The 15,894-nt window shown below is 42.5% G+C and overlaps 1 protein-coding gene across 2 annotated transcripts in view; it reads right to left on the minus strand.

Annotated features, from left to right (window-relative positions):
• The window catches only part of PLCG2 (phospholipase C gamma 2), a 448,457-nt gene that overhangs the window by 190,238 nt on the left and 242,325 nt on the right, over window positions 1-15,894 (minus strand). For both annotated transcript variants that reach the window (XM_086945888.1, XM_086945889.1), the window contains 3 exons: window positions 12,343-12,426; window positions 5,685-5,731; window positions 42-114 (listed from right to left, as the gene is read on the minus strand). In XM_086945888.1, the coding sequence (XP_086802014.1) occupies window positions 42-114; window positions 5,685-5,731; window positions 12,343-12,426 (204 nt within the window). The remainder of the gene's footprint in view (window positions 1-41; window positions 115-5,684; window positions 5,732-12,342; window positions 12,427-15,894) is intronic.

Consider the following 15,894-nt stretch of genomic DNA (forward strand, 5'->3'; position numbering starts at 1 on the left):
TTACACCTCTGCTCTACATACTCTTTCATGGTATACAGTACCTTCTGTTCATGTTGGAGGAATCTCTGGAAGTCGTGCAAATGAACTGCTGAAGAGTCGGATCGGTCTGTGTTCCTAAAAGAGAAACAAATCCAGACTGAAGGCACAAACACGCCAAAACATTGATGATACAGCCATCTTTCTGTATCATAAATTCAATACTTTCATGGCCAAAGGGTAGTATAAACTGGCAAAGCCTTTAAGTAGTACACATATGAAAACAGAGAACCATGGTAAGTTATTTCCAAATCATCTGGAAAACATGTATAGAGATATAGTTGCTGGGAGAGAAATGGGTGACATTGTGGATATTACCTTGTGGTGGGAAGAAGCACAGTGCCACACTCATGTCCAAGTTCTTAGAGGTGAATGACTCATTGAGGAGATAGTATCTACACTCAGAAAATCAGAAAGATGTGGAGGACCATTCTCAGAGAGGGCTGCTTAGATTTGGGCCCACTACCACTAGTTCTCAGGATCGAGTAAGTGGACCTGATGTTCAGAAAGTGCCTCAAACCCTCACTTTTCTAGAATCAGTGTGTCTTTTTAGTGTTCCTGTGGTGCGTCTGCCTTAGGGAAACTAAGGCTTCTCCAAGCATCTAACGTTGTACAAAACTTAATTAAAACCAAAAAAGCTAAAGTGCATGGAGTTAAACCTATCTCAGTTACACTAAACCAAACTAGTAGTGATGGTTAAGTCAGTGGGGTCACACAAATGCAGAAGCAGGGATAGCAATGTGTGATATTTAGTATGGGCTTTGAAGGTCTGAAAGGACTGGATTACATAGTCACCAATGGCTGAGATTAATTATTCCACTTTCATACATTGTATATGGCTGGAATTAAGAAAAGATGTCTGATACTGAAAGGTGCACAAAGGTGCCCGGACTGTGAAAGCAGTAGAGGATAAGGCACATAGTGGCCTGGACTAAGATAGTGTGAAATGTCAGGACACACGAGGCCTGGATTGAGACAGCACCACAAGCAGGGACACAAGCAGCATGGATTGTGATAGCATCAAATGCAAGGAACAAGATCTGAATTGTGATAGCACCAGGTTCCAGGGACATAGGTAGCTTGGATTGTGACCGCACCAGTAACTGGTATGCAATTGGCCTGAATTGTGATAGCACCAGGTGCAGGGACACAAGGGGTCCACATTGTGTCATCACCACATGAAGGGACATAAGTAGCCTGGATTGTGTAGGCCCATCACTGTTTGCGTTGCCCAGGACTACAAGCACCAGAGATTCATGTGGAGTGGAAGTGCCACGCCGTAACCAGCATGGCAAACAGGCACATTCAAACAGTGCTTTAGTCCTGTAGTGTGGGACGTGCCCTGGCAAAGACAGGGTGAAGAGCAAACCCATCTGTGCCCGCCCGTGCCCGAATGAGGCTAGGTTGGGCAAGGCCCTTGCTCTTGGCAAAGTTCTTCTCTGGACTTAAAAGATTCTGGTCAAAACTTTCCTTTTTGTCCACTTAATATTCAAGGTAAAAGGGATTGGACCTGCGCCCAGAGGAAATATAACTATGGACCAGCAGAAACTAGCCCAAGGCCCTGTTGGGAAATGGTAAGAGTTTAAAAACCACTAATGCCCTAACTAATTATTTAACTGACACAATGGGGCTAACAAACAATGAAATTGTCAATGTGAAAGAAAAATGATGTGTTTGACCACAAATACACTATTGAGGTTTTGTGTAGCACAATAGTGGAAGTCACTGGTGAGATAATCCCGTCAATTAAAGGGTCTCCAAATCTATCTGATACAGCCCAAGCAGTATTGCGTACATCCAGTACTGAACAGGCCCCCTGTGTCTCAAATATGCCACTGGAAATAACAGAACTGTCACCCAATTATGAGTTGAAATACCACCAGCTAAAAAAAGTAGACAGATAGTAGGAAATATGACCTCTAATCTTAATAAATGGGGTGGAAAGGTCTTTGCAACAGGTGAATGCTGATGCCCCAAGCGCAACCCAATATGGATTCAGAGCTTAACACAGCACAGAGTTGGCTTTGATCAAATCCACTGAGGAGGTAAGGGAGGCCCTAGACCAAGGAGGTGTCGCTATCTTGAACATGTTAGATCTCTTGGCAGCCTTCAATATGGTCAATCATAGGGTGCTGATGGACCGTTTATCACAAATAGGGTTCAAGGCACAGCCTGGAATCTCCTAAATTCCTTTCTCATGGACAGAATGCAAACAGTGGGCCTGGACCAGCCTAGGTCCAAACCCTTCTCCCTTTCCTGTAGGGTGCCTCAGGGGTCCTCCCTGAGCCCTACATTTTTTAATATTTATGTATCCCCGCTGGGAGCTCTGATCTGTCTGAAAGCCATCTCAGGATGGATGGCGTCCAACTGCCTGAGACTTAATTCTGTAGAAACTGAGGTTATTATTATTGGTAATAACATAAATATCTGGACAACGGACTGGTGGCTGAAGTAACTGGGAACACTCCCAGAACCAGCTGAGAAGGTGAAGAACTTTGGGGTGATTATGGACAATAAATTCACTTTTGGAGATCAGATAAGTGGGGTGGTCTCTTCCTGCTTCTTTCTTCTCAGAACTCTTAAGAAAATAAAGTTCCTTCTTTCTGGTGACAGCCTGAGGACAGTGGTTACAGTCCTCATTATTTCCCACTTAGACTACTGTAATAGTCTCTACTTGTATATCCAAAAGAGACATATGAACACACTTCAAGTAGTCCAAAATGCAGCAGCCAGGCTGCTGACAGGTAGACCTAGGTTTGTCTCTGTCAAGAGGGAACTAAGACAGCTTCATTGGCTCCCAGTGAAACATTGGGCCTCTGTACTGTCTTTAAGGCATTAAATGGAGTTGGTCCTGATTACTTGAAACAACAGTTTAGTGGTATGTCCTTAGACGAATCTTGCGCTCTCTGGCAGCAAAACAGATGATGGTTCCCTTGATTAAAAAAGCTTGCTGGGGTGCAGGAGCTTTACTGCCACCGCCGCAGAAGAATGGAACAATCTACCATTACAGCTTAGAAATGAAACTGAGATCCTCTCCTTTAGGGGAAGGCTGAAAACCTGGTTATTTATATTATAGTTGTTTTACTCCATGGGAACCATTAGGCAGTGCTCAGCGCCAGGACACCTTAGGGTAACAGTTGCGCTCTAGAAATTGTATTACCATAACATAACATAACATAACATAACAAAACAAGCCCTCTCACTGTACACACCAAAGCTACGAGATCAGCATTCCATACACAGGTCAGGCTCATTCCTTAAATTCTCAAATTCAGAAATGAGCTGAGAATGCTTCTCTATAAAGAGCTCCTCTTCCACCAGCTACAAAAAAATCCTGAGCTCCTCTCAGCCCCTGTGCCCATCTAGAAGACAAGTCTCTCCACTATGTAACAGGGCTAAATGCCTCCTTCCACTGTGCTATGCACAGAGCTCCAGCACTTGCCAACTTGTTCTATGAATCCCAATACATAATGCATTCCTACAGAGGCACCTACAGAAGTACTGTTTGACAGCTGTGATTTGGAATGGTTGTTGATAATTGGAATCAACCATGATTTCAATATGGGTCCAAGAGTTTGCTGAGCCATCCACTTATTTCACTGAATTTCCTGTAGATGTCTGTTTTCACTGCACTATGCGATTATCTCTTTGCTTTGGCTTTCTGTTATATCTTCTCTACATCTAGTTTACATTTACATGTGGTATTACCATTTTCTTTCTTTTTTTTTTCTAGGTATCTAGAGAGTAAGGTGTCAAGTTAATGAATGGACAAAGGGCCAGATGTAGGTAGCCCTTTACCGATCGGAATCGGCCGAAAATACCGATTTTCGGCCGTTTCCGATCGGTAAAGGGCTATCGAGATGTAGGGGCACATTTTCGGTAATTTTACCGAATCGGTATCATTACCGAATCGGTAAATTTACCGATTCGGTAATATGTACCGAATCGGTAAAATAATTACCGATTCGGTAATATTTACCGATTCAGTAAAATTACCGAAAATGCAATGTAGGTAGCCAATTTACTATTGGCACATGGCTTACAGAATCGGTATTTTACCATGGAATACAAATCCATGGTAAAATACCGATTCCTGTGTACATGCACATCTGTGCATGTACACATGTGCCATGTGACAGACAGACGTGCCCTTAGGGCATGTCTGTGTGCCACATTGCACACATGCCCGTTTTGGGGGTGCTAGAGGGTGTCAAAGTGACACCCCCTGCACCCTTGACAAAATCGGTATTTACCGATTCAGTAAATACCGATTCGGTATTTGAATTGAATCCTATGGGCTTCAAAGGCCCATAGGATTCAATAGCAAATACCGATTCGGTATTTACCGAATCGGTAAATACCGATTTTGTAAGGAATCGGTAACGATTCCAGATGTTGGGACCTACATCCCATTTACCGATTTTGAAATACCGAATCGGTAGCATTCGGTATTTCAAAATCGGTAAATGGGATTTACCTACATCGGGCCCAAAGTGTCTTTCATGCAGGGTGAAAGAATACAATCCTTTTCCATGCAGGAGTTAAAGTATTATATATTTAGGTTTACCGCTATTTCTTTCCTAAATATCAGATTCGAGGCACTGTAATCAATACACTAGCATACTGTTACTGAATTAGGGTCATCCAGCAACGTTCAGATAATTGAAATGTGTTCCTGTTGATCATAAAGCTCCTTGAAACGCCAAAGGACCTATATCAGCTACAATAGATGGTTGTCGGTTCTAACGCAAGCTACACTCTCCATTATGAGACTCTAAGACAGGCATCTCCAAAGAGTAGCTCGCGAGCTACCAGTAGCTCTCCAGCTGCCTTTGAGTAGCTCTCCTGTGTGCAGCCCAGCCTACTAATATAGAAGCTTTTACTTGGTTGGATTGTTATATAAATACAACATTTAACCCTTTCACTGCGGCGGCTATACCGCCGCAGTGCTAAGGGGCGGGGGGCCACGCGGCACTCCCCCGCTGGTGACGGAACCGCTCCGTCACGCCCCTCGGGTGAGCTGTGCTTGTGACGGAACGGTTCCATCACGGCCCCGCCCGCTCAATAGAACGCGACGCGCAGGCGCGAAATCAGCACGGCGCAGGCGCGGCCATCGGGCCTTGACGGAACAGTTCCATCACCAGCACAGCCCACCCGAGGGGCGTGACGGAACGGTTCCGTCACAAGCGTGGGAGGGGTTAAAACGCATGTATTTGAGATGAAAATATGTGCATTTTCAGAACTCAATGCTGTTATTTGGAGATAAATGGTTACAGTTTCAAAATAAATTCAAAGCTTTCATTTGAGTTGGAGAGATTTATTGCTCATTATCTTGATTCCACGAGGATTGCAGCTGCGGCTGTTATGTTTACCTATGTAGATACATTCCAAATTGATTGTGCTTTTTTACTTTACTGCTGGCTACCCTGCCTAATGCACTGATGTGATCACTGCTGTTACTCTTAAATGGGGTGGTCACTGTCAGATCACTAACATTAGTAGCTCTAGATGATTCTCATTGAACATAAGTAGCTCTTATTACACAAAAGGTTGCAGACTCCTGCCCTAAGAGCTAGTGAGTACTCTCCCCCCAATGCCATCAGTTTCTATGCTTTGTGTAAAGATCAATACTATTATGGAGGACTTACCCAAGAATAAACACAGTTGATGAGTCATTCTTGAACTCGTCAAGTATCTGGAAAATAAAAATAATGAGAGAAGCTTTTAAGTATTTACACTATGTTGGGGGATTCCATTATCGATAGGCTGCCATTTCTTGGACATTTCTGTACAAATGAAACAATGTAACACACCCAACTACATGTCTAGAAACAGATTAAAAGAATAGTAAGTAGAAACGTCTTAGAAATGACTTAATAATAAATAACTACCAGGTGCTGATTACATACATACTAGTACCCTGGTAACCTTTTTGATACTGGAGCGGCTGGTATGACTAACTTTGCTGACTCTGGTGTACACAGAACTAGTGTCCAAAAGTGGAGTGGCAGCATATGAGTGCAGCCCTGATGAAACTGCTTAAGTTGGTATAGCAGTGAAACATGTCGGCACTGGCATTAGGTAATGGTATGCATGACTAGCTACCAGCCTTTATAATATAAACAGCATATAATCACTTCCCTATGAATAAAGTTGGTTAAGGGAACTGTGTGCTGTGTTTTTAGGCACTTATTTATGTTTGTGTTTGTCACTAGCAGAGACTTCTGCTTTCCACTGTTTGTCACAATTTTTGTTGTTTGTTTTGGACACACCTTTCCTTTCTTCTTATTTTCTTTGAGAAGCAAGTGACTACCGATGATGAGACAGGGGCTTGTCTGGAAATTACATACCAGTTACCCCGTTGGTGGTGTTTCCGTGAGGAGTCACTTGTTTCTCTCACATTTTTTCTAGTAAGATCTCTATCCAACACGAGTGTGTGGATGTTTGCGACCCACTTTTTTGGGTCACAATTCTTTTTGTTCTGTGAAACTGTCTGGGAGAACAGGTTTGCCTTTTTAACATAGGCGTAGTACAGTGCTTCACCTCCTTATAAATTGTATAAGAGAGGGATTGGGAGCTGGATATTTTAGCAGTTGGAGTCAGCAACTGGCACCCTTTTGTTCCAGCATAGATTAGCTGTTTACCAGTGACAGGCACATTCATTAGTGGCATTTATCTACCAGAAAGTATGTTGTGCTTGCTTTATTTATCCTTTGTTGTCATATTTTTACCTGAAACATGTAAGGTACTTTTGCCTGGCAAAGTTATGTTATAGATCTTCAACATATAAAATGCAAATAGCCCCACGCCTTTTATGGCAGAGCCAGGGGTTCTAAACTGTAAGTGGAAGCAATGGTTCAAAAGTTTTGATAGCTACTTAATAGCCATTGATGGAGACAAGTTCAATGCAATAAGGACATTTGCATTACTTTATAACCGTTGAGGTGCAGACGGGAACGCATACATTGAAGCTATGAATAGACTTAAGAATCATTTAAAGTATAACACTAGCATAATTGTAGAGCGGCATAGATTTTTCACTAGGAGGCAGTCACAATTTGAGTAAAATATGCTTTTCTTGCAGAATTTAGAATTCTGGCTTCAACATGTGAGTTCAATGGCAATTTAGACAACATTTTTACGGACAACATTGTAGTCAATTTCTACAAGCACATTCAAGAGAAACTGTTGTGCTGTTGTTACCCCACTGAGGGAAACATTAGAAATAGCTAGGGGGATTGAAAGGTCAGTACAGGCATCCAAATAACTTAATGAAGGCAAGGAGGAGGTTGTGGCTGAGCAAGTAAATGCAATAAGTGCAAAATCCAAGTTAACCTACAGAGGTATACACCCGTTACAACGCATCTTTTACTCCGCACTACCATTACAACGCGACTTTTACTCCGCATACCATTACAACGCATTGCGCTGGGGGGCGCTCTAGGATAGGGAATAAGTATAATTTACTATCCAACACCTTCCCTAGGGTCCACGGGGACTGGAGTTAGAATAGTAAATTATACTTACCACTATCCAGCACCCCAAAGCGCTATGCGTTGTAATGGTATGCGTTGTAAATACCGCGTTGTAACGGTATGCGGAGTAAAAGTATGCGGAGTAACATGGTACATCCACCTACAGAGCAATAAAGGACAATGGGAAAGGAGGAAAAACAGTTAATAACTCCAATGTATGCTTCAGGTGTCGTTCCACCACTCACTATGCTAATGAAAAAGGTTGTCCTGCTATTGGTAAAACAGGTTAAAATGTAATAATGTGGGACATTTTGAGAGGATGTGCAAGTTGTTCTGTCTATCAAAATTGGGGAGACGAATCAAAGATCATCCAAGGGTGGTGACCCTATTTGTGAAATTGGCAAAGTCAAATTTGAAGTTACTGTGGACTCAGGGTCATCAATCACCATCATCACTGATGACGTATATTGATTGAAATGGGAGTCAGTTCCATTGTTGCCTCCAGCCATACATACTGTAGCGTTTGGGGGGCACAGGATCAATTTAATGGGTTACTTTGTCATCTCCACAAAAACGTATGGCACAAGAAAAGGTACAACATTTTGGGGTGGAAAGACTGGGGTGCATTTGGCATCGTTTTGAAGCTGGGCACTGACTGTCCCTTTCTTTAGTGAAACCTGTCATGCCTTTGTTACCTGATTCCAAATTGATAGATAAACATAAAGAACTATTCAAAGACTGACTAGGTTTAGTCAAGGGTTTTAAACATGAAATTTCACTAAGGAAAATGCTGTACCTGTGGTTCAAAAGGTTAGGTGCATTTCTCTGAATGTAAGGAGTCAGTTGAAAGATCACTTAGCTATCCTGTCTTCAGAAAAAGTTATAGAAACTGTTGATTCCTTCGAGTGGATATCTCCCATGGTCATGAACAAAAGGAAGAATGGGAACATAAGGCTCTGTGTTGACCACAGGTCCTAGTGGATTGTTTCCCCTTACCCAAGATTCGGGAGATGTTGGCACAATTGGATAGTGCCAAGGTTTTCTCCACCATTGATCTGAGGGCAGCTTACCACCAGGTTGAATAAAGCATGGATTCCAAATCGTTAACCCCCTTTAGCACATACAGATTCCTGCGGTTACCATTTGGTCTAGCGTCTAGCGTCAGCTGCATCAGTCTTTCAGAAGTAAATGTTTCACCTTTCTGGGGACTGTAAGCAGGTATTGGCATATTAGGATGACACCCTGGTATTTACTGAGAGTGAAGAGGAACGATTGAGGGTTCTGGATGAAGTTCTGGGCATGTTAAGTGTCAACTGGTTCAAATGTCAAGTAGGAAAAATGTTGTTTCATGGTACCAGTGGTCGAGTATCGGAGGCATAGTCTCTCAAGGGGAGGCATCAATCCAAAAACAAATATAATCCTGAGCCTGCAGATAAGGACCAACTAAGATCATTTCTGGACCTGTGCGAGTACTACTCTAGGTTGAAAACTTTGCTTTTCAAACAGAACTGCTCAGGAAACTTTTACGCAAAGCATCTATGAGTGGGGAGTTGAGGAGTGCGAAGAATTTCTAGGTATAAAGAAATTAATTGTGGAGGCTCCTGCACTTTATCCAGAGATGATGTGAACGCCATTGTGACAGTAGATGCCACTGGAGTTGGGTTGGGGGATGTTCCTTATCAGATGGTGGATGGGAAAGAAAGTACTGTGGGTTTCACTTCGAGGTATCGATCCTTGACACAGCGCAATTATAGCACCATCAATAGGGAGACACTAGCATGTGTGTGGGTAACCAGGCATTTTGCGGCATATTTGTGAGGACAGAAATCTTTGCTCATCACAAACCATAACCCCCAATATACATGTTATCTGAAAGGAATTTGAACAAGGCTAGTTCTAGATTAGTAAGACTTCTGGCTACGATGTTTGAACGTCTATGTTAAACACATTCCTGGGGCAAAGAACTTGAAGGGAGATTTCCAGTTCAGATTTCCGGTCAGCAGCAGTGATTGAGGGGTCTAAAGATGAAGACTTTGAATGTGTTGCTGGGAAGGTGATGGAATTGTGACGGCTGGAGTGGGTGGCGGTATCCTTTTGGTAATGGGAAGAATGTGCCATGTTTGACAGTTGCCAACCCATGCTGAAGAAATTAATTATTGGGGGTTGGCTTCATGAAAGGAATGTGTGATGATTTCAAGCCTTGTTTTAAAATCAAGGAGATGTCCATAGTGGACGAGTTGGTGCTGCATGGAAGTTATTTGATTCCCCGGGTTGCCCTTAGAGCTTGTTTGGTCAGAATGACACATCTTAGCCATGTGGGCATGATCGGCACAAAGAAAACAGTACATCATTTTTGCTGGTGGCCTGACATAGACAATTATATTTATGTGATTGGTAGGTAAGTGATGTCGTTGTAATCAGACTGATGAATCCTTGCAAGTTTATAAAACCCCCTTAATGCCATGTCAGTCCATGGGAAAAGCTAGGTATTGACTTCGTGGGACCCATGTACCATTTGCCAGCAAACATGAGATACACTTTTGTGGTTGTAGACAATTTTTCTAAATGGGTAGAATGCAAGTTCATAAGGGAACCCAACAAAATGGATGTCAATGATTTTCTATCTTCACTATTCAGAAGAGAAGGATTTGCCCAAGCACTGGTCACTGATAATGGTGTGCACTTTAAGTCTAGTGCATTGCAAATGTTCGTCAGTTGTCATGGCATCAAACATCTATTTGTTGCCCTTTACAGCCCACAAGGGAATGGTGGAAAGGGTCAACAGAATGTTGAATGAAACCATCCAAGTGGATTTGGCGTCTGGGGAGAAAATGTTGAAGTCAGTACAGAATAGGTTATGGAGCTACGTGAACACGCCACATGCTTCCACAGGGGTCTCTTCATTCATTTTGTTAAGTAGCAGGTAATTTGTCTCCAGCATGGGTCTTGGACAAGACTAAGGCACAGGTGTGGCGCAGCGGCCAGGGTGCCTGACGCTGGACCACGGGGTTCACAGTTCCATCCCCCGCGCTGGCGGCAGGTCAGCCCAGCACCTTGTGACCCTGGGCAATAGCTCGCTTAATCTTTCTGAGGGCCCTCAGTGCCGGGAAACCACTTTGGAGGTAGCTATGTGCTTTACAAATTTAAGGTTATTATATTATTAAGGCTGGTAAGAAGGTACCGGGTATGGAGGAGTATGTTCCAAGGTAGAAGAGAGCTAAAGTAAAAGCAGAGAAAAACATGATGCTTTAAACAAAGTAAAAGATATTTTGTTTTGGGTGGGTGATATGGTGAAAATCCCACATGAGCAGAAAAATAATGGTTCCAAAATCTTCCCAGACACACAGGGGGTAAAGCTTTCTAGCCATGCAATACTGGTAGAGAATGGGAAGTGGTGGAACAACAGGAACGGTGCTTCGGTTAGGAAAATGGATGAGTCCGTGGAAGAGGCACCTTCAGTGAGTTTAAGTATGGGCAGTGAATGGTGGCTTGGCAGTGAGCGCGGAAGGATTGATGAGACAGAGACATAAGTGGTTAAATGCATTCAGGTTTAAGTGACCAGGGTGACGGGGATTCCAGTGCCATTCATGGTGGAGTGTGGGATTACAATGTAGACTTTGGCTCCTTGGGAGAGTCTTCCAATGTCTGTTAAGAAGGAGTCACAGATACCGCCGATTCCATGGTCTTCACAAGGGGTCAAGGGAGGAGGAATACAAATCATCCCAGATATTTACTAGACTACATTTTAGACTGATGGGGATTATGGTATTGTTACTATGTTTGTAGACCGTAGCTTGTTATAGAATTGTGTTAAGAATTTGGAACATATCATCTAACTGTTTTTGCTCCTTTTAGGATATAGCTTTGCTACTTATAATTAAACTTGATTTTTATATGGTGTATTCATTCTATTGTTTATAGTTTTTTTTGCCATTTTATTTCCCCTTTGTGTATTTGTTATTTTGTATATTTTTCCCATTTTTCCTCTTCGGCTTGGTTCTGAAGTAGAACCCAAACATTTGTTCTCCATTCCAGTTTTCCATCACAGCTCAGGAAGTTGACGAGAGCTGAGACGGACTGCGGGAGTTGCCTTGTGTTGTCTGTATCGCTTCATTAAAGGATTTTTTTTACACTCTTCCCCCTTTCTTTGTGTAGCTCCTTACAACATAAACCTATACTTACCTCTATATACTTACCTTCACAGTAATTTGGCAGGCATTATTTAACACCTTCAGCGCGGCGCGAATTTTCGCGCTGTGCTGAAGGTTCGAAAAACGGGCGTGGTCGTGACGGAACGGTTCCGTCATCAGCACAGCCCAACCGACGCTGATGACGGAACCGTTCCATCATAAGCATCGAAGGGGTTAATAGACAGGTAAGTACACTATACTTAACTCGTCATATATATCTTCCAATATATATTGTGTCAAAATATATGTATCATATGTATGTTAAGTATATTAAATTAATATTTACCTACAAATACTTACCTTCACGATATTTTAGTAAATGGTATTTAGGTAGCACAATATTTTTGTACTCAATATTTTACATACAACAGTTAATTAGTGCCATATAGATTCACTCTATTTACATGTATCTCACATGGCTTTGCAATGATAGACCGTCGAACTCTGGTCATAGAGACCCTAGGGATATCCCGGCTTCATGCTGACAGCCCCACTTTCCCTGCTGGTCAAAGTCCCTTCACCAGATTCCCCGACTGAGCAAACCCTTTGGACTCTAAGTGAATCCTTACAGTGTCCTGCCTGCTTCAGATCACCTCAACCAACCCCCCACTGCAAACCCGTGGCTACTGGAGAGATCTTACCGTTTTCTGCTGCTCAAACATAAGCTTCTTGTAAAACAGATGAAACTGCTCAAAGCTGAGGTCCTCCTTGGGTGCGCCGACTTCCTGTGAAAAGGGATATTTTTGTTACATCACAGGAACAAAACAGAATTGAAAACTTACATCAGGAAGGTGTGATGGACCTTAACGCAAAGGTCCTCAATTGGTCCCTCATCGCTATTTACAAAGGACACTACTATCGCTTTACACACAAAAGGAGTCTTGCTCTCTGGCCACATCTTACACAGGTGTGAGAGCTCATGGTCTCCTCATGATGCTCTGGATTGTTGTCATGGTGATACCTCACAATCCAGCCACAAAGGGACATGGAATTCAAGCTACAGCCAATCATGTACAAGAAGCAGGCTATGAGATATTGAGGGGCAGCATTGCTTTCTCATATCAATCCACGCCTAGAAAATACAAAGAATTGTGGGTAGTGATCTCTGAACAAAACTGTCTGCGGAATCATATTAGGCAAGTTCATGCCCTGTGTGTCTCATTTTTAAAAGGTTTGTATGAATCATGTAGTTCATACTTACTAGGATGCATTGTGTGCTCTTCAAACCAACTTATTACAAGAAATGGGGGATCTTATTATGGCACGTTTCATCTTCACCGAATCCTTATAGCAAAATTAGAATCAGTTTCAAATGTACTAAAAATGTTTACACTACGAATAAGGCCTGTGGGTTTAGGTTGTCAATTAAAGCCATGAACCAAATAAACCTATCAACGTAATGTATGGAGCCTTAATTTTTTTCTCACACATATGGCTATTCTCGTTGGAGATAGGATGAGCACTGTTTTGTTTATTCTGTTCTGTAGGACTCGTGTTTATATCCATTATGTTGTACTGAGAATCTGTTTCATGGCTTGTTAGTTTCACTCACTTTCTGTGGTGTACATTGTACAATGAAAGTTGTGTTTTTTAACCCTTTTAGCTTCATCACTGGTGATGCCTAAAACTGTAATGATATTTTACCGAGCCTTCTGCTTTCTTCTGAGCTCGGCCCTTTGGAAATAGTTTACACCTGCCGGGGAGGGAAGAAATAAGCCTGTCTTCTAACCTGAGCCTCTTGCTTACACACATGAAGGAGTCATTTACTCTGGAGTCTGGCCACCTGTGTTAGGATCAGATCCCGCTGTGGTAGGTTAAACAAGCGACTAGACCGTACTGACTCAATTCCTTTTCTCTTTGGCCTTGTTTTCATGCTCTGGGATGTCGGCCATTTCGAAGTAGATTTTTCCTGCTTTTTTTTTTTAATCACCTGCTCTCATGGTGCTTCGCATTCTTCACATTTCAGCTGGCTGGTCCTCCATTGGACCGCCACTTGCCTCCCAATCCAGAGGTTCTTTCTTGTGAATTAATTCTGTTATTTCGGTAAAATCATATTTGCCAACTGTGCCGTTTTTGCAGGGACGTTCACTTTTTTTGCAGGGACTGTCCTGGTTAACATTGTTGCAGAAACTGTTCCTCTTTATTACACACAGGTACGTTCTATCCCCTGTGCCGCAAAGTTGGCCGGGCAATGTTTTTCAAATGTTGGCAACTATGTAAAATATTTCAGGAGCAATTAGTTATACATCTGAATAATGAAAAAAAATTGTGTTTTTGGTCAAACTCATTGAGAATCAGAGGGACACAGAGCACTACCTTGTAATCTGCCACAATCGCCTCTCAATGGAAAACAAGGCTGGTGGTATGTGATCAGATCAATGCTTAATTTGTGAGAGAAAAAAACCTATAAGTGCCAGCACCCTCATTAGGAGGCCACACTGCAGCTTGCCCCACGCATTGCCCCTACCAGCGCTGCCAATGACAGTGCCAACACAACTACTAACCATCACACTCCTACAAGGGTGACAATCAGGGCGGCTTAAGGGCAGTGCGACTGGTGCAGTCGCACTGGGCACTGACCTGTGGAGGGGGTCACTAACCTCAGAAGGGAAACGGTGTTTAGCAATAACTTATGAGTGGAGAGATATGGGGCACTTTTGCCCAATGGTAGTGAGAGAATCCAAGTCAGGCGATCATGGGGTGTGGGGGAACCAAAAATTATTGTCGCACCGAGCACCTCTGGCTCTAAAGCCGGCCCTGGTGACAATTCAACTATACCAGGCCCCCCAAAGCTATAAGGATGGCTTCGGTGGCAGGTACTAGTCGTTTAAATGTAGGTTGATTTAAGAAACATCTGTTGTGCTCAACCCTAAATTAGACAAACAGCGCCATCATGTCGCAGACTGTTATAAGTGCTGGTGATGACAATTAAGGGCTGGTGCTGAACACCGGAAATACCTGGTTCAAATTAAGCACGGTATGATCATATAGTTAACTTCAAATTCAATGTGAACAATCATAATGTCAGCAATGGGGAGGAGCTTTCCTAAATCTCTGGGAGCCTCACTTTCATATCGCTATCCCCTCTTGTATAAATATTTAAAATCTCGTATTTATCTCACGAAACATTTTGCTAGACAAATACATAACATGATATCTAATTAAAGTTTGAGGATATGTCATAGATTTCTTTTTTAATCCCCTATGTTCAGTGTAACCATATACTAGGCACACACCTCACGCACACGGAGAACGTGAGCTAGTGGGCGGACGTTCTCCTTCATCGTTCCTACAGCCTGGAACGCCCTGCCCCCACGCATCAGAGCCACCTTTTCAGTTCTCAAATTCCACAAGAATCTGAAAATGTGGCTCTTCGACTAGACTCCTCCAACATAGCCCTAGGCATGACCATGCTGCTCCTGCTTAAGCACCAGGATACCCCCAGGTGATTGAGCTTCCACAAATAAACATAACATAACTACGTGACTCTATAAACCTCACCACAGTAAATCTACAAACCTCACTGCAGTGCTCAAACATCAAGACTTTGCACATCACACTATCAGTTCCTAATTTCTGCCAGTGTTTCAGATTGGGTGCACCGGCAAAGAGTTTAGTGGATCAGGACTTTTTTTTCATCACCAAACTAGCCCACAGCAAAAAAAGACAGAAAGGGAGAAAGAAAGAGAAAGAGATCGATAGCAAAGTAATGATAAAAAGAGAATTACAGAAAGCAGCACAGATGAAAAAGAACCTTCAGGAGTAGCATAAAGAGACAGGAAGGGTAGATGGTGGAATAAAGCAGCATGGGAAGGAATCAAGACCATGTGTAAACTAGGTAAATCAGTGTAAAACTGAACCCCAAGCTATCTGTAAGTCACACAATTCTACAAACTATAACCCCTAATTAAATTCCAAATTCTGGATGAACTTCATCACTACTGTGTCCCTTGTAGTTCTTATAAAAAAACTGCACCATGCCAACGCTAATATTCCCTTAAAGTCAATTTGTCTGATATTTTAAGTCTCCCATACAATTCGTTTAAATTAAACTTTCTCAAGGTTTTGTGCAAACTCTGCTGGTGTTTTTAATCCGCTCCTCTCTATTTACGCCAACTGAGAAAATGTTCTGGCAAGAACAATGACAAAAGAAGAGTACAATGGGCCCCAGTGCAAGTAAGGAAAAAAAATAT

The sequence above is a fragment of the Lissotriton vulgaris genome, chromosome 12, assembly GCF_964263255.1.
Source record: "Lissotriton vulgaris chromosome 12, aLisVul1.2, whole genome shotgun sequence".
Taxonomy (NCBI): domain Eukaryota; kingdom Metazoa; phylum Chordata; class Amphibia; order Caudata; family Salamandridae; genus Lissotriton; species Lissotriton vulgaris.